At 42.8% G+C, this 27781-nt stretch overlaps 1 protein-coding gene across 1 annotated transcript; it reads left to right on the forward strand.

Moving 5' to 3' along the window:
* Window positions 1–150: 150 nt before the first annotated feature.
* Window positions 151–24032, forward strand: DCAF13 (DDB1 and CUL4 associated factor 13). The gene is made up of 11 exons (XM_018559429.1): window positions 151–278; window positions 2293–2492; window positions 4665–4772; window positions 5863–5952; window positions 8067–8222; window positions 9859–9936; window positions 10539–10621; window positions 12293–12457; window positions 13837–13972; window positions 22432–22595; window positions 23918–24032. The coding sequence occupies exons 1-11, from the start codon at window positions 209–211 to the stop codon at window positions 24003–24005; spliced, it is 1338 nt and encodes a 445-aa protein (XP_018414931.1). The 5' UTR covers window positions 151–208; the 3' UTR covers window positions 24006–24032.
* The last annotated feature ends 3749 nt before the right edge of the window (window positions 24033–27781 follow it).

Below are 27781 nucleotides of genomic sequence, written 5' to 3' on the forward strand. Positions count from 1 at the left end.
GCTGACCTGCGTTCACATCTTGCCCTTCCTAAAGATGGCGGCTGACTTCTTCACGTGACCCAAATTTCACATTCTTGCAGCTATCGGCACAATCCCATGTGAGGGCAGAGGACCGGAGTAAAGATGGCCGCCGCACTGCTAGTGACGCAGTCAGTGTGAGCCCTGCGCCCGGTTCCGGCAACACGTGGTCCTAGCAGTGTTTACCACCATGAAGGTAAAGGTGCTGTGTCGGAATCCGGACGACTATGTACGGGAGACCAAGAAGGACCTGCAGAGAGGTGAGGACTGTACACCTGGTCATACACACCGGAGGAGGAATGGGGGAAGGGATGTTATGGTGACAGCGGATCCGACGGTCTCGGTGACCATGTGGACAGATGTGTGTAAAGTGGTACTGACATAAACTGCACGACTGTATCTGCCAATCAGATATAGATGAGATGATTGTCGCCTGATGCAGACAGAAGTGTCCTTCCTTACAAACACTTTTTACATTTTATTTCTCTTTTGGGTCACAGGAACACATTTACTATAGCTGCTGTCAGGATCCACCCACTGCTTAAGGGCCACCATCCACGTTATGATCAGACCTTAACTTTATATATTTCAAAGTTATGCAATATGAGGACCTGCCTAAACTATACAATCAATCTGTATCAAATCAGGCACTACAGTTGTTGGTAGATCTAAAGGAGATTATACAATCAGATTGCAATGTATGTGGTGAGTTTAAGTGACAGCTTGCTCTGCCTCTCTAGAGTCAGCTAAGGTCACCCCCTCCCATGTGTGTCCCTGCGATGAGCACTGGTGGAACAGAGACTGGAGGGGAGAATGCCTGCAGGATGGGCTTGGGTAGTTACTGACAGTCACCATCCTCTGCTGGGAGCAGAGACTCAGAACTGACCAATCACCTGAACGGTCAGCTCTTGGTTTTAAAGCCAGCGTTGGACACCTGCATTGTCACAAGGATGCTAAAGCTCCGGGGTGAATATGTAATGTTCTGCTCACCCAAAAATTGTTCTGCTATTCATGTCCTCCCGTTACCCTAAGGAGAACTATGGGGAAAACACTGACCCCATAGTTCTCCTTTAATGGGGCAAAGTCAAATATTTTTGGAGTATTTTCTCTTCTGGTTGAATGTCTTTGAGACTATAAATACAGGTGAAATGAGCAATAGCAGATTTTGAACAGTCCTGTCAGTTCCGATGAACATTGATATTTCTGTGTTACAAGTACATACTAATAGATAATAATCCCTTAGACTGGGGCTGATGATTGCCGTTGACAGAAACACCAGAAAATCCATCAAAATACGTGGGGGGCTTATATGGTGCATGGATTCAGATCCTCAGGTGCGATTAGGGCCGACTCTTTTAGGCCAGGTTCACACCATTTTCCAAACCAGATCTGGTCCACAAAATGGTATGGACCTGCCTACAGTTCCAGTGCATTCCAGACCAGACAAAATGAGACATGCAGTATATTTCTGGTCTGGAACGGACTGCGCTGGTGTGAATAGAGGCCAAAAATAGCATAGGGATACATTAGGATGCATTTTGGGTCCTGAAACAATCTGGTCTGGAGATGATCTGGATGTGGTGTGAATGGGCCCTTAAAGTGTGATGAAGCAACTGATCAGCATGCAGCAGTGGCCAGCAGGGATGCACGTCAAATGGGAACCAGGGTTGTAGTCTTTCATATAACGTTTGAGGCAGGGTGCTGTGATTTTTAAGGGAGGCCTGCCAGCCCCTCGCACCAAACTCAATCTTACTACGGAGCTGAGGCCATATAAACAGACCCGTGGATAACATCACTGGGCCTCAGAGCAGGTCTTTCTTGAATAAAATGATTTGAAACATTTAAATTGGATTGGGGATGGGGAGAGGAGCAAGAGACGGTATTATATGTATACATTAAACTCCCCGTTATCCTGCATCCTCTGGGATGGGTAGAGTCCGGATAAATATAGTCTCTGGTTGCTTGAGAGTCACTATTAAAAATAGGTCTAACTAATGCCATACCCCATACCATATTGACTTTATATTAATATTGAAGTGCAGTAATAAAAAGCAATTTAAGACAAATAGACACACGATCATTTCCAGAATAATGGATGTCGCAGATCAGCAAAACAGTGAGTACACAGGGGATTTTTTTTTTCTTCTTCTTCTAGTTAGATGAGAGTTCTGGTTAGTTGAATACCGGTTAACTGAGAGTTTACTGCAATCCAGTATTATGTTATTATGACATATATTTTATAGCACCTTTTTGTTTGCATTTGTTTTTTTGTAGTTCCTCGAAACTATGATCCTTCCCTGCACCCATTCGAGGTTCCTCGGGAGTACACCAGAGCCCTCAACGCAACCAAACTTGAGCGAGTGTTTGCCAAGCCGTTCGTTGCTTCATTAGATGGTCACAGAGATGGCATCAACTGTATGGCGAAACATCCCAAGAGCTTGTCAACAGTGTTTTCAGGAGCCTGTGATGGAGAGGTAAGGGACTCGCCACAATCCATTATCAAGGCTTTACCCGAGACATCGGAAGGGGAACTCCACCCAAAACGTTGTATTGTCTTAAACAGATAGTGGAAGGATTAGGACTTGTGACACTTTTCTTTATTGCTGTTTGGGAGATTCACTGTGACTTTGTGTCTTGGTGACCATTACCTTTGGAGCAGAAGGGGGAAGAGCAGTAATAAATTATACAGCTGTGACTGGGAACAGGAAGTGAGAGAAAATATTGTAACAGAACCTGTGTTCCATTGACAGATGGCAAAAGTGCAATTTGCTCTCCTTTTTTGATGTTCAACAGGAAGAAAGAGGAAATCTTCCTCAAAGACAGGAAGTGAGAAATCTTCAGAATGGGAAATCATGTGATTCATCATACTTAGTGCAGTGTACTTGCCCAAAACTTGCTGGGTGCTGAAATGGTGTGTAGATAGATGGTGCCGTTATCCATAAGCCACCAGCACACCATGATAAATCAAAGAGGAAAACATTTATTCTTGTCACAAGGAAAAAGTGTGACATTTCGGGGAAGGGATGCTTTTATCAAGGCAACAGTCATCTATAGCCTGCAGCATTCCAGCTGTGTGTCACAGTACCTCACATGTGCAGTCATCATTAGCATGAAACAGTCAGGCTGTGTAGCTCCATACCTTACATCAGAATCTGATGTTTGTCATGGATCAACATGTTGCAAAATCCGTTACATGCCGAGAGAAAAGTAAATGTTGCTCTTCTGGCTATCGACCATTGGTCACATTTGGAGGGTCGCTATGCCAATGACTGTCAAGGACGGACAGCCCATTTGTCTTGGTGAGATGGTTGCCTGTGTATAAGTACCCATAGATATGCATGTGGGAAGTGAGAAACAGTCAATTACAATCTCTGTGCAGCTCTGCTATTCAGTAAGTAGTATGTGTATGTAGAGCTGCAGCTAACGATTATTTTCAAAATCGATTAGTTAGCCGATTTATTAAGTTCAATTAATCGGATAAACAATAAAAAAAAAAAAATTAAAAATGGTTCCAGTGATGGGACTACTAGTTTGTATTGAGATTGTAGTCCATCACAGGAGCAAGGTTGGAGCGGTGGAGAAAAATAGTGTGGTGTGCAATATAGTGAAAAGGAAAGTGTAAAATTATACAGCAATGAATGCAGAATTGCACCGGCTATAGAGGACTACAAATCCCAGCAATAGTACATTATACAGCGCAACGCAGAATATCACCAGCTATAGAGGACTACAACAAATCCCAGCAATAGTACATTATAGCTGGTGGTATATTGCATTGCGCTGTATAAATTATTGAAAAAGTTGACAACTTTTTCAATAATCGATTATGTCGATTAGTTGTTGCAGCCCTATGTGTATGCAGTATTTGATGGGCACATATGGTCCTTCCCTGCCTACATAATACACAAAGGTCACCACCTGGGTTTAGTTAAGCAAATGGGTAAGAGCCTTCATAACCCATTTAATAAGGGTTATGATCTGGGGTTGCTTCAGTTGGTCAGGTCTAGGTTCAGCAATGTTATGTCCCCAAAAAATGAGGTCAGCTGCCAACCTGAATATACTAAATGACCAGGTTTTTCCCTCAATGGATTTTTTTTCTTTCCTGATGGCGTCGACATAGTCCAAGATGACAATGCCAGGATTCATCAGATTGTAAAAGAGTGGTTCATTGAGCATGAGACATCATTTTCACACATTGATTGGCCACCGCAGAGTCCACACCTTCACCCCACTGAGAATCTTTGGGATGTGCTGGAGAAGACTTTACACAGAGGTCCGACTCTCCCGTCATCACTACAAGATCTCGGTGAAAAATCAATGCAACTCTGGATGGAAATAAATGTTGTGGCATTACATAAGCTTATTGAAATGATGCCTCGGTGAACGCGCACTCTAATCAAAGCTAAAGGCGGTCCAATGAATTATTAGTGTGTTTTTTTGTTTTTTTTTGACCAGGCAGTGTATATAAATAAAACCCCAATATATATTTCAAATTTTTTTTCGAAGAACCTACTAAATATAAATAAGTTTAAAAAAAATGATCATAGCTTGATAAGAGTATTTAAATTATTCTTTCCAATTCAGATTAGATTTCTTTTAAAGGTGTTTGGAATAAAACTGACCAGCTTGCTGTTTATTTTGTTCAGGTGAAGATTTGGAATTTGGCCACTCGGCAGTGTACCAGAACCATACAGGCACATGAAGGATTTGTCCGAGGACTCTGTGTTCGCTTCTGTGGAACATCCTTTTTTACAGTATGTACTACCAAATATTATACATCAGTATCATCAGTGAATTTCCCACTGGACTCCACCTTATAGTCAATGCAAAATTCTACAGATATTTCAGGAAAGTCTAGATTTTGCAACCTTGTATCTGTTATATAAAGAAAACAATGTGTTTTATGATTAGGGGTGAGCTTGGATTCAGCCCAAACAAGGTCTGAAACTGATCTCCAAAGATGAGAGGAAGTTCCCAACCAGCTGCAATCATGGAATTCCCCACCAGCAGCTGCATGTAAGCAAAGGGGTGGGCTGCTCTGGCATCATTGACCTCATGCAGCCACATGGCTGTATTTGTCAAGTGACATTGACCTTATATGGCCATATAAGGTCAATGATGTAAGCATAAGCATACCGCCCCCTTTAGGGCCCAATGTCATTTTTTGGGTTCATTCCAAACGAGCTCATTCCTATTTCCAATATTTAACTCTAAAGTACTCTAAATAAAATCTGAAATAGCCATAACTATTGCTGAGTAGCTTCTGATATCCCTGAAGTAATTTTGTCTGCCTGTGTTGACATAGTTTATATGGCATTACATTTTTTTTTGTACTTTCTGTTTGTATTTGAAATTTGTTAGAGATAAGTCTGAGATCACTTGGAGCTCATTGGCGTGCAGGTGACCCCTTTCTAAAACACATTTGACCTCATTCTAAGCTGCATCAACCTACTTTTTGTGTTCCCATTGACTTGTATGGGGAGAGAAGCAGTTCTGACGCAAACAGGTCATCAACACAGGTCCTAGTGATTTGCAGACACAGAAATCAGATATGACTTCATCAGACTAGCAGATGATCATTTTATTACGATTCCAACCTATTTATAAAGTAATTAAAGCTTTTTCACTTTTATGTTTTCTTTTTTTTTATGGTTTAATATATTTTTATTTTTATTTCATGTCAACACAGTTATACCAATTTCATAAAACTTGTAAACATCTGTTTATGATGTCATAACATAAATAAAACACATTCTAATTTACAAATGTCTAAAACATTACTTTCAATAACAAACTTTACCCATTCCATTTCTTTTTCTTTTTCTTTTTCTTTTTCTTTTTCAGGTGGGTGATGATAAGACGGTAAAACAGTGGAAGATGGAAAGTCCAGGATATGGAGAGAAAGAGGAGCCTATACATACAATACTGGGCAAGGTAGACTGAGAAAAAATATGTCTTTTCCTTCCTTTCTTCTTTCTAGCTAGACTTAGCTTTTGTCATTGGAGGTGCACACATGACCGCAAGCCATATGCATTCTTTGAACGTTCTGGAGCATGGACTGCAAAGTTAAAGAACAACTCTGGGCAAAAATTGTATTAACCCTTGCAATGGGGCTCCCCCGCACTGCAAGGGTTAAGTGATCCTTCTTGCCTAGGGTAAAAAATGAACTAAGTTATACTCGCCTGATCCTCAGAACCTGCTGGCTGTGACAGCGCTCACTCCTGCCTGTCTCCTCTGCTGCAGCAATGGTATGTCCCTCACCGTCCTCATGTCCTATATACTATGTACAGAACAAGATGACTCGGAGACCTTAGACCGTTGCAGCAAAGCGGGAGAGACACTTTAAGGACCGCTTTAAAAGCAAGCTGGTTTGGGGAATCAGGTGACTATAACTTTATTTTTGGCCTTAGGCAAAAAACAAGCACCTAACCCTTTTGATGGGGCTTCCCCCGCACTGCAAGGGTTGATCAAATCTTTACCTGGAGTTCTGCTTTAACCTCTTGCCGTCCGCCCGTAGTAAAAAAAACGGACGGACGGCACTGCTGCATTGGCGGGTTGCCGTCTCCTAGCGGGCACGCACGGGCAGAAAAGACCCGACCATTGCACACACCCGTTACTGGGTGTTTCACATATAGGCGAACAGCGGGTCCATAGCTCGCCTATCGCCTATATGTGCTCGTTCGTGTCTGCCCCCACCAAAACCATAAACCCTACCCGGTCGCCGCTGACGGTTTCAAATGGCCTGGATGGGAAGGGGGTTTAACACCGCGGATGTCAACTGGTTAACGTACAGCTATGAGTAGCAAAATTTGAGGCTGTTTTTCCCCTTTTTCTGAAAATTCTGGTTGCCTAGCTGTCTTGCTTATTCCCTGGCTTCAGTACGTTGTTAGTCACAGTCCTAGACCGGTAAATATAACAGAGAACACACTGGAAGATTTATAGGTACACTGTGGTCAGACTGTATAGAGATGAGGACTTTTCTCTGACTTTCCCAGTCTGCATAGTTGTTCTGGGTCAGCGGCTCACAAAGTATGGAAACTAAAAAGCTAATCCGAGCCAGCCAGCTAGCATATTCAGAAATCCAGCAATGTCACTCCCCATTTCTCAATGCCAGGATTCCGTTACAATAAAAGTATCTTGAGAAACACACAGATGATGCCATTGCTGATCTCTCCCTTTGAAAATTCAAGTTGCCTGGCTATCATGCTGACCATGTGACTTTAGTACTTTGAGTTACTGCCCCAGAAGAAGTATGCCAATTCAGAGTTCTGACTTTCCTGACCCGCCTGTATGTTCCAGGTGAGTGACTTGGAAAGTAGCAAATGCTGGAAATAACCAGGCAGCAAGCATTTTCAGAACCCCTCATATTTCTCTAATGACAGGACTTTCTTTAAAGAAGATATGGTAGTTGCCTGGCTCCCATGTTGATTGTTTGACTTTTTTTTACTTGGTCTGAAGAAATGCTCTTCAAAGCTCAACTCTGGGGTGAACAAATATTGTCTAAATAAAAGATCCATGTGTATCCTTATTTGACTCTTGGTGAGCTTTGTGTATTTCTTCCAGATCTGTGCAATACTCCCAGTATGAAACTACCTCTGTGCGGGAGCTTTCTGTAATAAAGACCAGTCACTGCTGCTCTCTCTCCTTGTGCTGGGTGACTGGTCTTGTATCTGCCCCCTACTGTAGTTTTCTGCAGGCAACCTGTAGGGCATGGAACCTTCTGGGTCCTCCCACAACTCTGATCTCTACTTAGACTATGTATAGCACAGTGATGATGTCACTACTACTTTTACATGGTAACATTCTGATTTGGAATGGTCTTTAGTGCACACCAAGTGGTTTTATATAGTTTCTGGCTATTGAGGAATATATTTAAATTAACTTTTTTGTGCCTGGCATTCAGCTTTAGGAATCTGCAGAAATAATGCATCTGAGTTATTGTCAGGATTAATGTATTTCTAATAGTAACGAGTAGAAGGGATCTCTCTCAGTGTAAGAACACTTGTTGTGTGCAGGTAATAATAATGTCTTTCTGTGTCTGTCTGCAGACTGTCTTTACAGGAGTGGACCATCATTGGAGGGATCCTATGTTTGCCACTTGTGGGCAGCAGGTGGACATCTGGGATGAGCAGAGGACGAGTCCTGTGAGATCTTACTCGTGGGGAGTGGACAGCATTAACAGTGTCCGATTTAATCCCATTGAGGTAATGTGTTTGCATCAAACAACACAGTACATCAGGGGTAGGCAACCTTGGCCCTACAGCTGTTGTGGCACAACAAATTCCATGAGGCATTGCAGGACTCTGACAGCCACAGGCATGACTCCCAGTGGTACAGGCATGTTGGGATTTGTAGTTTCAGCATAGTTGGAGGGCCTAGGTTACCTACTCCTGCATTTCACTCTTAGTTGCAGTGTATGTATAATGGGTTCAAAGACAGCAGCCATTACTCATACGGGTCTCCTGCATGTGTTTTGTTCTGCATCAAACTTTGCTTACCAGATAAAGTTCGGCAAGCCGAATCGATGCTGATTTACCCGGAAGCCTGATTCCTGACCAAACAGCATGTTGCTGGCTACCCAGGCAATTAAGAAGGCGGGCAATGACACGGTGTCTGGCTCCTTGATTGCCCGGGAAAGCTGGCTCCATGCTAGTGGCAGCACTAGTATCGGTACTCGCTATTAGCGAGTACCGAAATACAAATATTGGTGCTCGTACTCGATACCGAAAAACCGGTATCAGTGCATCCTTAATTCATATGCCTTGACACAGGTAAACTTGGTGCACCTAAATGCAATTAAACACACAGTGGTTCATTTATAAAAGTTCTGCACGGTGTAGCGTAACAAGCAGATGCCATTTGCACGCCAGTAGTGCCCCTAGACGGCACTGACAAGTATAGGAATTTCCTATGCTCGCAAGTGCCATGAAGAAGGCATACACCTGGGGAATTTTTTATAAGTGAACCCCACAGTGTAAATTATATTATTTAAAATCAAATCATGAATCTATATGCATTTAAATGTCCTATAAACACATTTAAGTAATTGCCAGTGTGAATGAGGCCTTTAAACGTCCCAGATCACTTTCACGTGTATTTAATTGTACGGCATTTGCATACACTTGGACACATTTAAGCTGCCCAAGGACGCACATATTTATAATTTTTCTAAATGCAGCTAAGCTAAATGTAGGTTAACATACAGTGTGTATTATATAATTCAAATTCTTTACATGCAATCATGATCTCATCCCCATGTGAATGAAGCCTAAGACCTCTGGCTCTTCTTTGCTGCTCCCTTATTCTGGTCTGGCACGGTGGGGCGTAGATGGGGAAAGAGACAAACACACTCTGCAGAGTACATCATGAGTACATCATGACTTGGTGATTGGCCCTGTTCTTGCAGGGACATTTTGGGGATGTTTGGCATACATACAACACAGATTGTGAAGTGGGGTATACATGGTTCTATTTTTTTTTTTTTATTCAACCTCTTTAGGGTGCATTCACACCAAAATGGAAGGAAATGGCAAGTCAGCAGAGGGTCAGTTGACTTGCAATAATACCTTCCGATTTATCTTCTGATCTTTTGCGATACTTTTTTTAATGAATGCTAACGGAAGGGCACCGAAAACTGAATGGGGCCAGTTCACACTGGATCCATTGCGTTGCGTTGGAAAAAAAAAAAGTAGTGCACTTCTTTTTTTCTTTTTTTTTGTGCATCAAAGAATACTAATTTCCCTACTGTACATTTATTTTGACATGTATTGCATGGATTCTATATTACATGTGAGGATAGTTGATTTGCTGTGATGAATAAATGGGTCTCGTTGTTTTCAGACACACATTTTAGGAAGCTGCGCAGCTGACCGAAGTATTGTCCTTTATGACAAGCGGAGACCTACACCACTGAAAAAGGCAAGTTAAGTTCTGTCCATTCTGTTCATATGGCCCTGGTGCCGGAGATGTATATATGTGTGTGTATATGTATGTGTATCTATCTATATTATGCACTGATACCGGGTTGCAAATGCTCCTTAAAAATGACAGCTGGAGCATAACTTTTGAGGTTTTCTCTAGTTGTCAATGGAGCTGGCTACTAAAAAATCCTGCTGGCTCCTAGATTAGACAGACAGGCTCCTGGATTCCAGATTGATTTCTCCACCCCAGGAACCGGCCACCTAAATTGGGACCCGGAGACTGCCAGATGACCCCGCTCGGAGCGCCACCCACCGGAGCAGCAGTGACGCGACGCTCGGCGAGGTAAGTAAGAAGAAACCTGACCAGCTCCAGACGCTGACTCGAGTATAAGCCGAGGGGGGCACTTTTCAGCAAAAAAAAATGGGCTGAAAAACTCGGCTTATACTCGAGTATATACGGTATGTACGTGGAATGAAGAGTCCGTAAAATAGGTTTAGGCATGATGGTGACAGGCTATGTTTCCGTAATGAAACTGGGACTGAAAGTTTGATTTATTGTAAACCGCAAGTTAAGACTAGCACGGTTTTCTCTTCTTACAGATTATTCTGGAAATGAGAACAAATGCGATCTGCTGGAACCCCATGGAAGCTTTTATTTTTACGGCTGCTAATGAAAACTACAAGTAAGTAGAAGAAGGGTTGTCACAGGGATGGCTTGGTAAAGCTGTAAGGTCTTGTTCACTTAGGCTTCAGTTGGTGTAGGAGCTATATGTACACCACACTTGTAAAACGCATTTTGCAAAGCTTCCAGCATGCTTCAGACAGATCTTTGAAGTTCTGAAAGCAATCTTCAGGTTCATTTTGAGAATGTGCAGAGCAGATTGAAGAGAGTACTGGCTGTCATTCTAATCAGCTTCAATTAAACAGACCCGGCCTCCAGACTATTCATTTTAACAACACTATTCCTATAAGATTATATGTGCATTTAACATATAGATATTGAAAAGCCTGGAAAGTGCTGCTTGGTTGTGATGTCAGCAGCTCCAACAGACGCATGTGATTCTCTATAGTGTTATCCTGCACTGCTCCACCTGCAGCCACATGAAAGGCTAAATAGAAAATGTTTTTAATGAAGGTAAAGGCAGAGGTGGAGGAGCTAGGCCAGCACAGACAGTAATTAGACAATCCTAGAAGAGGATACAAGAATGGAGGGGGGGTGGTAATACATTGACTAGTCAAAATTTCTAGCATGTTTAAAGGCCTATTTCAAGGGAATAGAAAATCATTTATGGACCAATTGATTATTTATTATAAGTAATATTTTAAAATACTTGGGGTTTTTTTGTGCTTTTTACCTGCATTTTTTGTTATTGGTTAAGTTTAAGTTTCAAGTGCTGATGCTTATCCGAAGCCTTGCAGCAGTTTCTTTAAAGTGACAGCCTGTGTTTTCATTAAGATCCTTGTTAAGTATGTCCACTGTAGGTTGCTGGATTCCCACTTTTCTGCTGGGGTGCATTGTGTTAACATGTTTTTAATTTTTTGTGCACGTTAGTCTGTATTTGCTAAGGCAGCCTATTCAAATGAATGAGCTGGCAATGAACCCAAGCAAGAAAATGGATATGCATAATTTTTGGCAATGGAATGCACCACAACACACTGCAATGGGTTACTGTTGGTTGTGGTGAGCTGCAATGCATGTATGTTGAAGCTGCATTGCCTTGGTGCAGTAGGATGCCATTCAAAATGAATCGCAAAGCTCTTAACGCACATAACGTGAGTTGCTGTATTCTTGCATGTGCTTGCACAACACAGCAATAAAGTTTTCAACTAAGCTGCTGGAAGCTTACTTAAAGCTTTGCAAATGCACTGTACAATCTTGGAATATATAGACCGTAGGAATCTGAAAGAATGTTCTTTTTGTGGCTAGCTGGCTATGTAGCCTATACTGGCTGGAGGTATCCCTTGAAGGCGCAATCTCCAAAACGTGTCGGGAGTACTGCATGCCACTCAGAATTAATAGTTTATGAAATATGATTCTTGGATATGCTATAAGTGAAATAGACAATGGGGTCTATTCACAAAGCTGCCGAGGGCAGCCGAGTGAATGACCAATCAGAAGTGAAGTGAGCCGAACACTGTTCAGCTATTCACTTCAGGCTGGTACGGCTAATTTCAGCCGTATATCGTCTGAAATCAGCCGTACATCAGCTTGCTTCATGTGGCTTCGGATCAGCCGAACATGCACATTTGTCGGGTTTTATACATCCCAGTCTCTTCACAGACATCGAGTATTTTTTTCCCAATTGTTTACTTATAAGATCAAGCATCTTATTTTCATGTGGTCATCCATACAGGCTGTACACCTATGACATGCGCTACATGGACAGCCCAGTGAGGGTGCACATGGACCACGTGTCTGCTGTCCTGGATGTGGATTATTCCCCTACTGGAAAGGAATTTGTATCTGCCAGCTTTGATAAATCCATTCGCATCTTCTCAGTTGAAAGTGGACACAGCAGGTGAGAATGCAGCATACTATAGAAACATCCAAGGGCCAGCTAATGTGTGCTAAGGGCTTGTGTATACCAGTATGTGATTGAAAACTCTTGCTGTATGACGTGCAATTGAACACATGTATTCCATGAAACTTTTTTTTTATTATTGTTGCAATAAAATTTTAGAGGTCTTTATTCAGTTAACTTTGATGGGGAACTGCAAGTCAGTGCCTTTTTAAAACTGCAGCATGCAACGCAGGGTGAGAACAGGGCCACCTTGACATCAGGGTTTTTCTTTTCTTTATGGAAACCTGTACTGAGGGAAATAAAGGGATTATTGCTTATGGTTTATTTGTTGGTTTAGATCCACCTTAGTTTTTTTTCGAGATACATCAGGGGGTTTGGATAAATCTTTAGCCAATTAGAAAGCCCCATAAATGTTAAAGAAGAACTCTGGGGGAAAATAATATTAATCCTTGCAGTGGGGCTACCCCCACACTGCAAGGGTTAAGTGCTTGTTTTGGTTTGGGGAGGAAAATAACAAAGGTATACTCACCTGATCCCCGGAGCCGCTCTCAGGGACAGTGATCCGTTCAGTGTGTCTACTCCGCTGCAGCAATGGTATGTCCTTCAGCATCCTCACATCATATACACTTTGTATAGAACATGATGACTCATGGGACCTTGGACTGCTGCAGCAGAGGGGGAGAGAGGATCCAGGGTCTGATCTAACAGCCAGCCAGCTATGAGGGTCTGCTGAGTATAACTTTATTTTCCTCCCTAGACCAAAAGCAGCACTTAACCCTTGCAGTGCCAGGTGTAGCCCCACTGCAAGGATTAAGAAAAACATTCCTCAGAGTTCTTCTTTAACAAATAGCATAATCTAAGCCAGGGGTGCCCACAATTTTTGTGTTAAGATCTACTTTTCAAATGACGAGCTACATGAGATCTACCATGAGATCTACCAATGAAAAAAAAACCCTCGCTCTCGCTCTCCTGGCTGTCTCTCCTCTCTCGCTCTCCTGGCTCACCTAGCTGTAATTTGCTCACAGGCTGTGTAAACTAATATTCTTTGATGTAATGCATAGCACTTCAACCACCAGTATCCACCAGAAAGGTGTCAGGGAGCTTGGCTCAGCAGACTCAGGCTATTAGGTAATCACGTGTGCACAGCTAAATAAATATACCAAAATGGAATAAAGAGGCCGCCATTCACACCCTTCCTGATCCCCCAGCATCAGCTTTGAGAGCTACTGGTAGAGCACGATCCAACTACTGGGCACCCCTGATCTAAGGCATCCTCTAGTGTTTTTCTATTACCAGTAGCAGGATGGTGGGGCTAGGGACATGAAATTTGTTTTTGCAGTACGTACCTTAACTCTGAGCTGTCTTATTGGTCTCAGGGAAGTGTTTCACACAAAGAGGATGCAGCATGTAACCTGTGCCAGATGGTCATCGGACAACAAATATATTCTCTGCGGTTCGGATGAAATGAACATCCGCATATGGAAAGCCAACCCTTCAGAAAAACTTGGCCTGGTAAGAACGCTCGTCTTGTCCAAGAAAGTAATCTGTTAATTGCGGCTGCAGAGAGACTGCATAACCAGAGCACAGAACACGGCTCAGGGATGTGACTCATTCTGTATAACCTCAGATCATGGCGTGAGTCATTAGCACCTCCAGTGCTTTTTCCTCTTTAATTAAGATGCCAGGTCTCTCCATTTCTTTTATCTTTTTATAGAAAGATTGATTTCCTTTTAAGGGAACCTGCAAAGAAAAAAAAATCAGCAAACTGCCACTGCAGACTTGTTTGTGAAGGTGCGTGCTCCGGGGGTATTATCTTGTTTCACTACTTAGTGAACCACTGCTTTGGTACACACAATAGCCAGGGAAGTTTCTGGGTCTTTTGACCTGCATGTGTAATTGAGGTAGCAAAGAAAGGATACAGATGACAGCGTTGGAGCTTGCACCTTTTTAAAGTTAAAGTCTGGCCCGCTCTGATGATGACACCTAGGCCAGCAGGTTAAAAACCGTCATTTCAACAACAGTGGCAATGGCTGATTCTTATCCTTGCACATTACATAGATGGTTTATTTGCCCTAGTATCAAATACAACTGCACTCCTCCTTTTAATCCTCTGCAGGGCACAACTACTTAACCATATAGAGAAAACATGCTAAGTGACAGTACTATATTAGAGCGAGGGGAAATGAAAGAAAAGGGAGTGTCCTCACGTGGTAAACGAGACAGAGTGTATGTATAATACAGTATTTGGATGAATGGTGCCCTATGACACTTACAAAGAAATAAAGGTTTATAATTTTTATCATAGGTGTATTTTAAATGATAGAGACAGAATATCAACCACAAGTCCAGAAAAAACACACATGATACAAATGTTATAAACTGCAGTTACATAGCCAGTCTGTGGGAGCCAGAATTATTGTTTGTTGGTAGGGGATCAAATACTTATTTTACTCAACTGCAACTCAAATCTTTTTAATATATAGATATATCTATATGTAGATATATATAGATAGTGTAATGTTAGGGGAATCCAGCAGGATCGCAGGACACAGGCTTTGCAAATAAAGTAAAGTTTATTAACTGAAATAGCTTCACAGCAGCAAAATAACAAAACAGCTCATCTTCACTGACCAGCTGGCCAACTTAAACAGCAACTCTTCAGTACAACACAAAAGAACAGTCTCACCGACATGATTTCAGAGCTGCAATCGCAGTTTAAACAGTCCCAGACTTCAAGGGTAACTTTCCCAGTCTACAGATTTCTAGCAAGAGTACTGACATTCAAGCTCACAGCAGTACACAGATCCCCACTCTCCAACCTCCTCCACACTACTCACCTGCTAGCTACCACTTCCTGTCTTTTAAACACACTCTTCCTCCAGCAGGTGAGTTAACCCCGTCTCATCCTTTAAAGGGACCACAGTCTAAACAGAGGGGAAATATAGCGTCCTTCCAGGACCCAGCCCTGGTGTCCTGTACAATAGATAGATAGATATATCTGATTGTTGCTGCATTAGTTAACTTTGACCATGTCAATAATGTAAGCACCGAACTTCCAGAGCTAAAAACGAAAAATCCTGCTGAAACGTTCGATAATGCCATCAGAAACAAGGCAATTGTCATTCCAAATTTCGTTTTTATTTAAAGGAGAACTATGGGGTCAGGGCTTTTCCCCATAGTTCTCCTTCGGGTAACGGGAGGACACAAACTAGCGTCCTCCCGTCACCCTAGGCTCAGTATACCGCGAGCTACAGCTTGCGGTATACTGAGACGCCGCAGCCGGAGCGGATCACGACTTAGATGACGGGATCCGCCCTGCTGCGTGAGTGACAGCTGGCTCTGCCTATCTAGAGGCAGAGCCAGCTGTACCCTCCCCCGTCCGTTCCGCCAGTCAGCGCTGGCAGATCGGAGCGGGGAGAGGGGAATCCAGCCCCTCCCCCTGTCACGGCAGAGAGCAGTGACAGGATCGAGAGGCGAGCGAACGCCGGTATGTGTTCGCTCACCTCCCGATCTACTGAGCCGACCTGTGACAGTCTCATTGTCACAGGTCGGCTAGAACTATGAGGTGAGTGAAAAGCACACACCTCCATAGTTCTCCTTTTTTAATGTTCGATTTTGGAATGAATGGAGTTTTCTGAATGTAAACCACATTCACTGTTAGAATTTCATTTGATCGAGAAAAATTTTCCAACACGCTCCTTTTCACATTTTTTCATCACTCCAGTCAAAATTGATCATCGATTTGACCCCATCAATGATTACAAAGTTGTACGAAAACGATTTCATCCATTTGGAATTCTAACCCTGTATGCCTTACTTTACTCTCAACTGTGTCTGTGCATAAAACATGTTGTAGTTTCTTCGAGAAGTCAACGCGTTATGTGATTGGACAAGGGGAGTGGCAGATAAACATTAGAATGTCCTCTTGTCCAATCAGACTGCCAGCTGAAATTCACACAGCACCCTTTCAATCAGCTGATCGAAGAAGTCAGTTGGAAAGTCTTCAAACGAACAGAGCCGGCAGCCAATAAGCTGCCGGCTCTGCACGGATATTCTGCCAGCGGCCACTGTCAGAATACAATGAAGACAGCAGAAGATTCCTCGAGCAATGCTTGTAAGCATTGACTGAAGGTTCTCTTGTATTTTCCTCATTCAGCCCACAGGTTTAACAAAGAAAATATTGCAGTGTATGGGAAGCTTAACTTTCAGTGCTGGAAGTTCGGCGCTTACGTTATTGTATGGGGGTAATGAAAGAAATGACTAGACATGGGAGACCTCTCATTACAGGTCACTTATTTTTACATTGCTACTGTCAAAAATCTGTTTCCCGGAGTTCACCTTTTTAACATTTTGATTTGTTTTTGGACAAATATTTATTAGTTATTATTTCTCCTATGACTGAAGCTCCTGATCAGGATGGAACTATTAACATACACTGTGCCTTGTTAGATTGCCAAAAACATATCCCACAAATCGGTTTAGTGATGTTTTTGTACAAGTTTAATAAACCACAACAACAAGAAAGCTTCAAAACAATGTGAATAATTTAGTGTTTTGTTTTATACTAATTACTTCCAGGAGTCTTCTAGGTTAATGTGTTCATTTTCCGGCCACATGGAGGCGCTATCCAGCTTTTCACCACCGCCGGTTTACTGTAAATAGCGCTGTTTTTGCAGTGTACAGGTCATTGCTCAACGCTTTAACAAGAAAGCACAATTAATTGAATCCTAATTTGTATTATTTATAAAGCACTGAATGTGCTTCATCTAAAACACATGAATCTGGAAGATTTACCTGCAGTGAATGTCTTATTCACTGCTTTTATATGCCCCTTAATATGGTTTTGTTTTTATTTTTTGACCGTGACTGTGATCTTATTTTCTTTTTTTATATATGATGAGGTTTAGGACCTAAAGTAAACTTCAATGCTGTCCTGTATTTGTTTTTATCTTTCAAAGGGCTTTCCTCTCTGTGCCACTGCATCCAAGTTTTAGGCTTTTAGATTTTGGGCCATTCATGCCGATTCAAGACATGAGTGGCCCTGTAAACACCACCCTCACGGCTGGGCTGAGTATAATGAATCGGACTGTTTTTTTTAATATGATCTATTAATAACCTAAGGTTTGGTGGGCAAGTTATGCCTTTTTGCTGATGACACAGAGGTGTGCAATAGGGTTGATATTTGTAACATGATTTGGCATTGCCGGTTCTATCTAAATGCCGTTAGGGGGGGGGGATCCTTTGAGTAAAATATTGGGGGAAAGATGTTGGTCAGAACTACAGAGGAAAAAGATTTGAGTTGCTTGTTTAGGATGATTACAAACAGTGTGGCCTGGCAATGAGGAAAGTGACTAGAATTCTAGGGTGCATCCCTAGAGCAACCAGCAGCTGGAGGAAGGAAGTCCTGATTACCTTTTATATACAGTATATTTTTCATTATCACTAGAGGGATTACCAGCAGGAGGATGTCCTGATTCCTTTATATTGATCTTTAGCTCACTAAAGGGATCACCAGCAGCAGAAAGGAGGTCCTAATTCCTCTTTATAGATCTCTTGTTATCGCTTGAGGGATTCCCAGCAGAAGGAAGGAGGTCCTGATTCCTCTACAGGTGAAACTCGAATAATTAGAATATCGTGCAAAGTTCATTTATTTCATTAATGCAACTTAAAAGGTGAAACTAATATATGAGATAGACTCATTACATGCAAAGCAAGATAATTCAAGCCGTGATTTGTCATAATTGTGATGATTATGGCTTACAGCTCATGAAAACCCCAAGAACCCCAAATCCACAACCTCAAAAGTAGATTATTACATGCAATCAATAAAACAAGGATTGTACATAGAACAATATCGGACCTCTGAAAAGTACAAGCATGCATATGTACTCAGTACTTAGTTTGGGCCCCTTTTGCAGCACTTACTGCAATTACTTTTGCACGATATTCTAATTATTCGAGTTTCACCTGTATATAGATCTTTAGTTATCACTAGAGGGATCCCCAGCAGGAGGAAGGGAGGTCCTGATTCCTCTACATAGACCTTTCGTTCTTAATAGAGGGATCCCCAGCAGGAGGAATGAGGTTCTGATACAACTATGTAGACCTTTTAGTTAGACCTTATTTAGAATATTGTGTCCAGTTCTGAAGAAGGGCTGAAACCTTTCAGTTCATTGAGGTTGTTGTGAATAAGGTTTAGGAGGGCAGTATTTTCAATATAAAGCTAAGATCAGGAACACAGAGATATGACCTCAAAGTACCAGAAGGAACGTTCAAAACTAACCTTATAAAGCAGGGCTCAAAATTTCCACTCGCCTGCTCGCATTTGGCGAGTGGAAAGGCTTGCGGTAACGGACCGCGTACCTGACTCGTGGGAGCAGCTGCTCCTGCTGGGCTCTCTGTTTTTTTCAGCCGCAGCTCTAAGTGATTAGTAAGGTCTGCAGCAGACCTTAGTAATCACACTAGATCACCAGGGATCTGCCTGTTATGAGGGGGCAGGGAACAGGGGGATTCTTATTTTGTGTGGGGGGGTAGGGAACAGGGGGGGAGAGGGTAATATTTTATATGTGGGGGGCATGGAACAGGGGGGAAGAGTGTATTATTTTATATGGGGGGGCAGGGAGCTTTATGGTAATATTGTTAAAGTTGTTGTTAATATTTATTTTTGTAACTTTATTTTGCATAAAACATCTAACAGTGTAATTTATAAGATTATTTAAGAGGGTGTGTTTAGGGGCGGAGTTAAGGCTGCGGCAGGGTAGGGGTTAGGTGGGCAACTGGTGGCTAGTAGCTCAGGACTTGAAATTTTGATCCCTGTTATAAAGTATTATTTTACTGCGAGTAGTTGATGCTTGGAACAGACTTCCAGCAGCAGTAGTGATTGTAAACATGCTTGGGAGAAACAACGGTCAATACTCAGGCAAAACAGGCAGAATAAAAAAGAAAGGGGGCGGTTCGCTCGATGGGTCACTTTTTTTTTTTTTGCAATCTCCTTTGTTTCTATACACCAACTGAATTCCCCTTCCTCTGCACAGTACACACTGATCGGCTCCGTGGGATGAAACGGTTAATCTCTCTGCTCTCCATGTAATGCACTGTATGCATACATACAGGTTCTCGTCTACAAAACTGTTTAGGTTGTACTAAATCAGCAACAGCACTTTGCTCATCCTCAATTAAATTAAAGAAAATCATTGCTTTTAATTAGAATAAAAGCCCTCGCACTCGCAGGCTGTCGACAACTTGCTGCACAATAGGAAAAAAATTTTGGCTCTGTATAGGCTGGCTCAGGAAGATGTCGGTGATTATGGTGTATTTGGGGGCTGCTAAGTATTGTCAGTAGATTGCCTGGTGTTTGTTTTTGAAGGGAGGTCATAGTGATTATTAAAGGGTGTTTTCAGTTCAAAGTAGACCTGTGCTCTCTGTTCATTGCGTGATAAGTGAAAACTAATATATGCATTCTACAGCAAGATACCAATGTCTAAAGTGACCTTGTCAGCACAGGATCAGTTGTATGGAATTACATACCTGCTAAAGGAAAAGTCACTATACTTAATTTTTTGGTGGCCCGAACATTAAGAGGATTGCCACTTCCCCCTCCTGCTAAACTGCAGGTTAGCTTCACTTGAAACCCTCTCATATCAGTGAGTGTTCTGTAATCCTCCGGGGGAGAACTCATGCTGGGCTGACAACACTGCTTGGAATTTCAATGTAGCAGAAGGCACAGTTGTCGGCTCACTGCATGAAGTTGGACTCTCACTGGCCTCTTAGCAGAATAAGATTAATTTTTGTGTACTTGCAGTGTTTTTGTCTTTTTAACAAAGAAAACATGGTGACATATGTATCTGCCATAGAGATGTACTGCAAATGTTTTTTTTTTCTTTTGCCCTGACATATACTTTAACTGGTTCTGGACCGCCGTATGTAAATATATGGCGGCATTCTGAAGCAGTTATACCAAGATCTTGGTACTGTTTTAAACAGCCGGCGATGGCTGTTTACATATAATCGATCCAGCAGCTATAAAGCCACCTTATCACTTGTACGGTGCCGGGGAGTATGCACAACACCCCCCCCCCCCGCCCACCCCCACCAAAAATTTCCCCCACCCCCCCCCCCCCCGGCCACCACTGGCTATCCTGGGTTCCACAGTCCCCCATGGCTTTGCACACTTCGATGAGAGTGAGATCAGCATTCTTCCAGCGGCTGAACTCATTACTCAACTCTAAAGCAATGTGTATTATATCACTTCAGCTTTAAGGCTGCCATTTCTCCAGCTGCTGTAGCCAGAGGAAAAGCTGACGAGGATCTCTGCTTCATCATCATCTTTGGGGTGAACTTAGGGGTCCAATAGGCTTCCGATGTCTCCATAAAGAGGACCTGCTACATTCTCTTTTCAAATTTAAAGTCGCATTAAAAAAATTAATTTGAAAAAAAATCGGCATGAGAGCAATAATTCTAGGGCATCAGTGACTGTTAAACTGCTAAATGTCACGATTAGGGCACTGGAGCACCAGGAATCATAAACTCTGGGTCTTGCGGAGCAGTATATAGTGAGTGAATTAGGAATGGACATTTACACAGGTCTCTGAAGATGCAGGGACAGGCACAACAAACGCAGGTGTGCCAGAGTCGCAGGATCTAAGGAGCCATCTGGTCTTCCCCAGAGCCACTGATGGTGTGGATGTTGAGCTGTTGGGCAGTTCCCAGGTTCTCTGACACTGCGGGACCACAGCACACGGAACAAGACACCAGGTACATACAAGATACAAGATCCAGAAAACAGAGGGAATGTAAGAGCGCAGCAGGAAGGGAACACTGACACCAACAAGAGCAAACAAAGTTACAAAATGCAAGGTATACTCAAGCGGCAATGTCACAGAAAACAGCGAGGTCCGGCTACTAGCGTGGAGACACGTTGCTCGAACGCTAAAGCACAGGTGCACAAGCCTTTTAACCTCCCTGGTGGTATGATTATGCAGGATTTTAGCATGCCAAAGTGGTACATTGTTTTTCATGGCAATTTGTTGTGTTATATTGTAGGCCTGTAATTCTTAGTAAATCTTAGGAATAACTCACCTAAATCTGTCCAAACAAGAGTCTACTAGACATCCCGGATTTGATAAAGTTTGAAACACGAAATCATAAATTATAATATAATAAATAAAATGGTCCAGTAAATGGGAATTCTGGGGGCGCTGCCTGATCTGTACCAGACAATAGACAATAGAGCACCAAGTTTGCACATCACTGAGCTCGGTCGCAGAATCGTCGCTGTCGTCACTTTCAGTGTCCGATGACGAATTTCCCAACGAATCGCTATCACTCAATTCTGCAAGTGATTCTAATTTACTATCGCTGTTTTCTACTTGGTCTAAAACTGCTTTTGACCTTAAGGGACGCTTTTTGGAAGCTGTTGCATGGTATTTAATGGTTTTGGCTTTCTGCAGAATCAGCTGGTCCCCTGAGCACTGGCCCTGATATCCTGTTTTAGGGTGGTTCCTTTCCCTTGCAGGGTCCTATTGAGCCACCCTTGTGTGTGCTAGTGAGCTGTGTGTGTCTACACACACGGGGCACAGCAAGGCAAGTCACTTCTATGCTCCTCCCACTTCCCTTCTACAAGCTAGTAGATGGACAGCTGGTGGAGACTGTTCTGCCTGGTGATCTTGTACTGGACAGGAAGTTCTGGGACACAAAGTTAAGAGAGTTGGTGCTTTTTGGAAATATGACTAAGTGCTTGTGTAAAAATGTAAAGAAATACTTTGCTGGACAATATATATTTGCTTGATCTGGATTCATTATTGAAAAAAATGTTTGAGTGTAATATTGCTTTAAGCAGCCAGAACAGTACATGCCAATATAGAGACTGAAACATTGCGCCTTGGTCCTCGGTAGCAACATTAAATTAAAAAGGCATTTTGGCACATGTGGTAGAATTTATCAATGTACAACTTTTATATTTTGTCTCTTAGCTGACGCCACGTGAGAGGGCTGCTCAGAACTATAACCAGAAGCTTAAGGAAAAATTCCAGCATCACCCGCAAATCAAGAGAATTTCAAGACACAGACACCTCCCCAAATCCATATACAGCCAGATAAAGGAGCAACGCATCATGAAGGAAGCTCGTCGCAAGAAGTATGTAAACATTTTTTGCTGTCACTTTGTGGTGTGTGTGTGTGTGTGTGTTTTAAAAACAGACTTAAAATTTGCCAGCTGTGGTTAAAAAGTCTGATGCACATTGTAAGGATTTTACAAAACTTCAGGACAGATTCCTAACTTTTTACTGTTGTGGAGGTGAGAGAACACTTTCTCCTATGAACTGCCGAAATATTTCAGAATGAGAGCCACATTGCCCCCCCTTGGAATGCCCTATCCCTTTCCTGGATTGGTAGGTGACTTCTGTAACATGCTACTCTAATGTTCTTCCTCTCCTGGTTTTTAATCCAGATGTGACCACCTGGCAAAGTGCAATTTCCATTCTACTTGCATGTCACAAAAATCTTATACCCTCACAAAAGGGTCATTGTGGGCTTCATAGCCCGCTCATACTACAAAGCCACTTAATGTATGCAAAAAGGCTTCATTGTGGGTCTTCAATCATATTTTTTAATGTGGTTATGGCATACTGCACACCTAATAATTGATCTACAATCTTGTCCTTGCACACGGAAAAATTTGATTACTACATTATTCAATGGATAGGTGTGTAGGCAAAGAGTTGATTAACCCCTTCACGACTGACGACATACAGCGTACGTCGCCTGCATCGGGGCTGTTTAAACAGAAAGCCGCCGGGACTCTGTTTAAACTTGTAAAGCCGACTGCCATTTCACGGACACGCGCTATTTTTAACCTGGGCATGTTGGGTATCTATTTACTCGTTGTAACCTCATCTTTTGTATTTTATTTTAAAAAATTGGTATTTTATTGTGTTTTGGGGCATTTAAGTACATTTTTCACTAGATTTTGGGGTTTGATAAGGAGTTGTGCTAATATCGTGCAACATAAACATTTGCAACTGCCAACATTTTATTCTATAGGGTCTTGGCTTTCAGAAAATATATAATGTTTGGGGGTTTTAAGTACTTTTCAGGCCTACAATGTGGATTATAACATGGGTGCAAAAAAATGAAAAAAAGGCCTCAGTCATGAAGGGTATTTACTGGTCTGCGTCCCCTTCAATCCCCGCTGCCTCTGCCAACACAGGCGGGGGAGAGCAGCAGGGATTAGAGGGGACACAGACTGGTGGCCAGCGGGGATGGGAGAAGCTAGGGATGCACTCAATTTTGGCCTGTATTGGTACTATCGGCATTTTTCCCGTAGTACCATTTTCGGGCAAGATGTTTCGTCGGCCAAAATTTCGATGCATCCCTAATATATATGTGTGAGGTTTCAGAGGAGGAAAAGTTTTCTCAAATATTATTCTGTAAACATATTAACTGTAATCTCCTTTGCAGGGAAATGAATCGTCGCAAACACAGCAAAGCAGGCACGGTGCCAGAAGTGTCAGAGAAGAAGAAGCCTGTTGTGGCCGTGGTGGACTAAGGCTGCCCATTGTCGTGTTAGTTTTGCGGTCATTTGGATATTGGGCACAAAACTGTTTTGGGACTGGAACAGCAAGCTGGAAAATCTACTTTTCTTCTCTTTTATATCTTGGAAGAGTCATCCAGAAACTTGTCTGTTCGGTTGTTTAGCATATCCCTTGTAAAGTGTTGGTTTCATTTTTAAAAACAATGTTCCACCGTGAGCCTTGAAGGACACCTCCGCCTCAAAGTACAGAATAGTAGATGGGAATGTAAGTGAGGGGTGATTAGGAAAGAAGCTCATCTCCATTTTGACTCATTTCATGTATTTTAAAGAGAACCTTAACATATTTCTATCACCTATAAAGTGTTTTTGCGGTTGTATTTCCTTATTGTGCATGCTTGTCTGGGGCTTAGAAAAAAGAAAAAAAAAATCGGAAACCTCAACCAAGCTTTAAACTTCTGTTTCTCGCTTGTGATTAGTGTCTGATTTTGCTAGGAAATGCCTTTTTTAAAGAGGAACTTCACCCACACATTGAAAAATAAGTCAGCAGCTACAAATACTTCCTTGCACCTGATTCTTTGCAGGGTCTTCTTATCTTGTGTGTTGCCATGTTGCCCCATGTCATACCAGGCCCTTTAGGTCTGGTAGGAATTTCAAAGAGGAACTCTATTTCAAGGGGGAAAAGAACATGGGGTCCACCCTAAAATTCCCAACCAAACCCTTAATCCAAGCACAGGCCTAGTAAGTCAGGAAAGGGGGGTGACGAGCGAGCGCCCCTTCCCCTTTCCTCCACCATTTGTGGAAATTCACCCTCCTCGCAGACCTGTAGTGCAGAGAAAGAGAGAAGTGTGTCTGACCAGGTGTGGAATTTTACCTAGGAAAAACAAAATACTGGGTCAGGAAGGTTTTTTTTTTTATTTTAATATATTGCATTCTTTAATAAAAGCTTCTTGCCTTCCTGTTCACAAGCTTCTGTAGAATCTACACCGATATATGCTTGCTTAGCTCTAAGTAAATTCTCTGCATGCCTCAGTGGCAGAATCAATTAACTCAAATGCTCCTGAGCGGGTGTTAAGTCATCCTGGGCCAGCCAGTCAAGATGGCTGAAGATGTTGGCACTGTGGAGGGAGCTAACAGATATTGAGGGGAATTTATCAAAATGAGCAGACAAAATGTGGAGCAGCTTTGCATGGCAGCCAATCCGCTTCTCTCGCTCATTTTCAAATCTTAACTGACCAAACTGAAGAGAGAAGCTGATTGGTTGCCATGCAAAGCTGCTCCACATTTTGTCTGCTCATTTTGATAAATTCCCCTCAATATCTGTTAGCTCCCTCCACAGCGCCAACATCTTCAGCCATCTTGACTTGCTGGCCCAGGATGACTTAACACCCGCACGTTTTGACAGTAGAAGATAGCCGGTTCAGTGAAAATCATTTAGTGTCCATGTCTTCCCCCTTTATGATGCCATTATTCTTGATTCAGCTGCACTGAAATAGGAAATGCTAAGGCCTGGTTCACACCTGGGCGTTTTACAGCGCATTCCTACGCTCTGTAAAACACTCAACTTGTGAAAACCAATGATTGCCTATGGGCATGGTTCCCACCTAGGCGTTTTACAGCGCGTAGGAATGCCCTACGCCCAAAGAAGTACAGGAGTGTCTTTGGGGCTTATTTGCCACAAGTATCCGTTGGCATACAACTAGGTAGCGCTCGGAAACGTGAATCGCGGTAAAAATGTGCGGCACGAAACGCGATACAAACGCGCATATTCGATATGCCTAGGTGTGAGCCCAGCCTAATGCTGGGCACACACCTTACAACCATCGCAAGACTTTTGTCTTGCGATGGTTGTAAGGTAATTAAAAAAACGTACGATCTGCCTATCTTGGACAGGCAGATCGTACTTGCGATGATCGCAAGCCTGCCCCGCTGAGGGGCGGGCTTCCGATGACCCGCAATGCCGAACGGGCAGTGTGCGCTTGCACACACCGGCCCATCTGGCTTTTATCTTACAAACATGCCACACACCCGCCGAAAAACGTACGATTCTCGGCGGGTTTTCAACATGTTCGTAAGATAAAAGTCGTGCAAAATTTCAGTTACTATGAGGTTAGCTTATGTGATGACACTCTGTGCTCAGCGCGGTCCTATTTTTGTATGCAGTTATGGATTTTACTACCGAGTACTGTGGGCAGCAACTGCCCTTTGCGCTGATGTTAATTACATGCCTGTGGTGTCCATATTTTTGATTTCAACAAATTTAATTTCTTAACATTTACAGGACACAAGAGCACTTTAACTCTTAGACCACTGGATTATATGTAGCTCCCTTCAGGTGATTGGACACTAGCAAACAAGGCTGCAAGGACACCCTTTGTAACCCCTCCCACTCCCAGCAGGTCTCTGCTTTTTGCTAGTGTCCTTAGGTGTTGGACATCATCTCTCCTCTTAGAGACGTAAACTTTTTTTTCTTGAGTATTTTTTTCTCATGTTTCTTCCAGTAAGATTTTATGCTGCTCCATAGCCACTGTGCCGTACCTTGCAGGTTCTGTATTGATTGACTCTACCTTAGAGGACTGTACCCAGATTCTATCTGGTAGGAGATGAGGGGCTGGCCTGTTATGTCACTTGGGGCACAGGATACTTCTAAAATGTGCTTACCTTGACCTTCCCCTGTGACATAACCCTATCGCTGATGACCCCTTCACGGGTATGCCCACCAGGAGGATAAGACCTGGATTGGGCTTGGCTCTGCTTGATATTCCCTCCCTCTAAAACTGTCAGTTGATAAGTGAGGGCTGTGCTTGCAACAGGATTGGTTTGGCTGTGCCTTTTCTTTTGTCTTTATTTAATTGGCGCAATTTATCCCTAGCCACTGGATTGGGCCAGGCAGTGCCACTGTGTCTGTATTTATGGGGAAACTTGCAGCTCTTTTGACCTTGGACCGCTGGAGCCACTAAGGAGCCCCTTTATTCTCCCCTTCTAAGTGCATGAGTCTCCGCTAGCTACTTCTCCGTTTCCTGAAGGGATGATGAATACTAGGCGTTATTCAGAGAATGCTTTGGTATTCTTTGATAAAAATATTAGGTGTTCCCCAACTGGCCACTGTGCCCCTCAAGTGATCCCTCTGTGTTTTCATAGCAGAAGGGAAGTCACTCAGCACAGTGGAAGTATATGACCCAGGAGATTGCTGTAAAGTACTGTATTAGCTACAGCTACTTCAGTGTTTTTATAGGATCCCTGTGGCCCTACTAGAGATAAATTATTTATGCTTACATTGTGTCGAGCTGGACCAATGTAAGTATACACTAGGTTTATAGCTGGAGTTAAGCTTTAACAACTGTGCCTGGTGAGGCTGTCCCAGTATTCAAAGACTGTGTGGAAAGAAGACAGGCCTCTTTAAGGCCTTATTTTCCCCTTACAGACCCTGCGGTTGAGACCATGTCCATCTGCCAGACTCTAGCTCAGTGGTGGCGAACCTTGGCACTCCAGCTGTTTTGGAACTACAACTCCCATGAGGCATTGCAAGGCTCTGACAGCCACAGACATAACTCCCAGAGGCAGATGCATGTTGGGATTTGTAGTTTTGGCACAGCTGGAGTGCCAAGGTTCGCCACCACTGCTCTAGCTGGTTGGTCCAAATTCAGTTCCCATGTTTAAGTGTAAATGGTCAAATCTGATCGCAGCTTTGTTCCAGCCACTCTCTGAGTTTGTTCAAGCCCTTCCTTGACCTATTTGTTATGTGGGCCTGCTGGCTTTGGTTGCTGGGTTGCCGAGTTGCCCACTCCTTAGTG

Source organism: Nanorana parkeri, unplaced genomic scaffold (genome assembly GCF_000935625.1).
Source record: "Nanorana parkeri isolate BGI_ZX_2015 unplaced genomic scaffold, ASM93562v1 scaffold16, whole genome shotgun sequence".
In the NCBI taxonomy this organism is placed as follows: Eukaryota; Metazoa; Chordata; class Amphibia; order Anura; family Dicroglossidae; genus Nanorana; species Nanorana parkeri.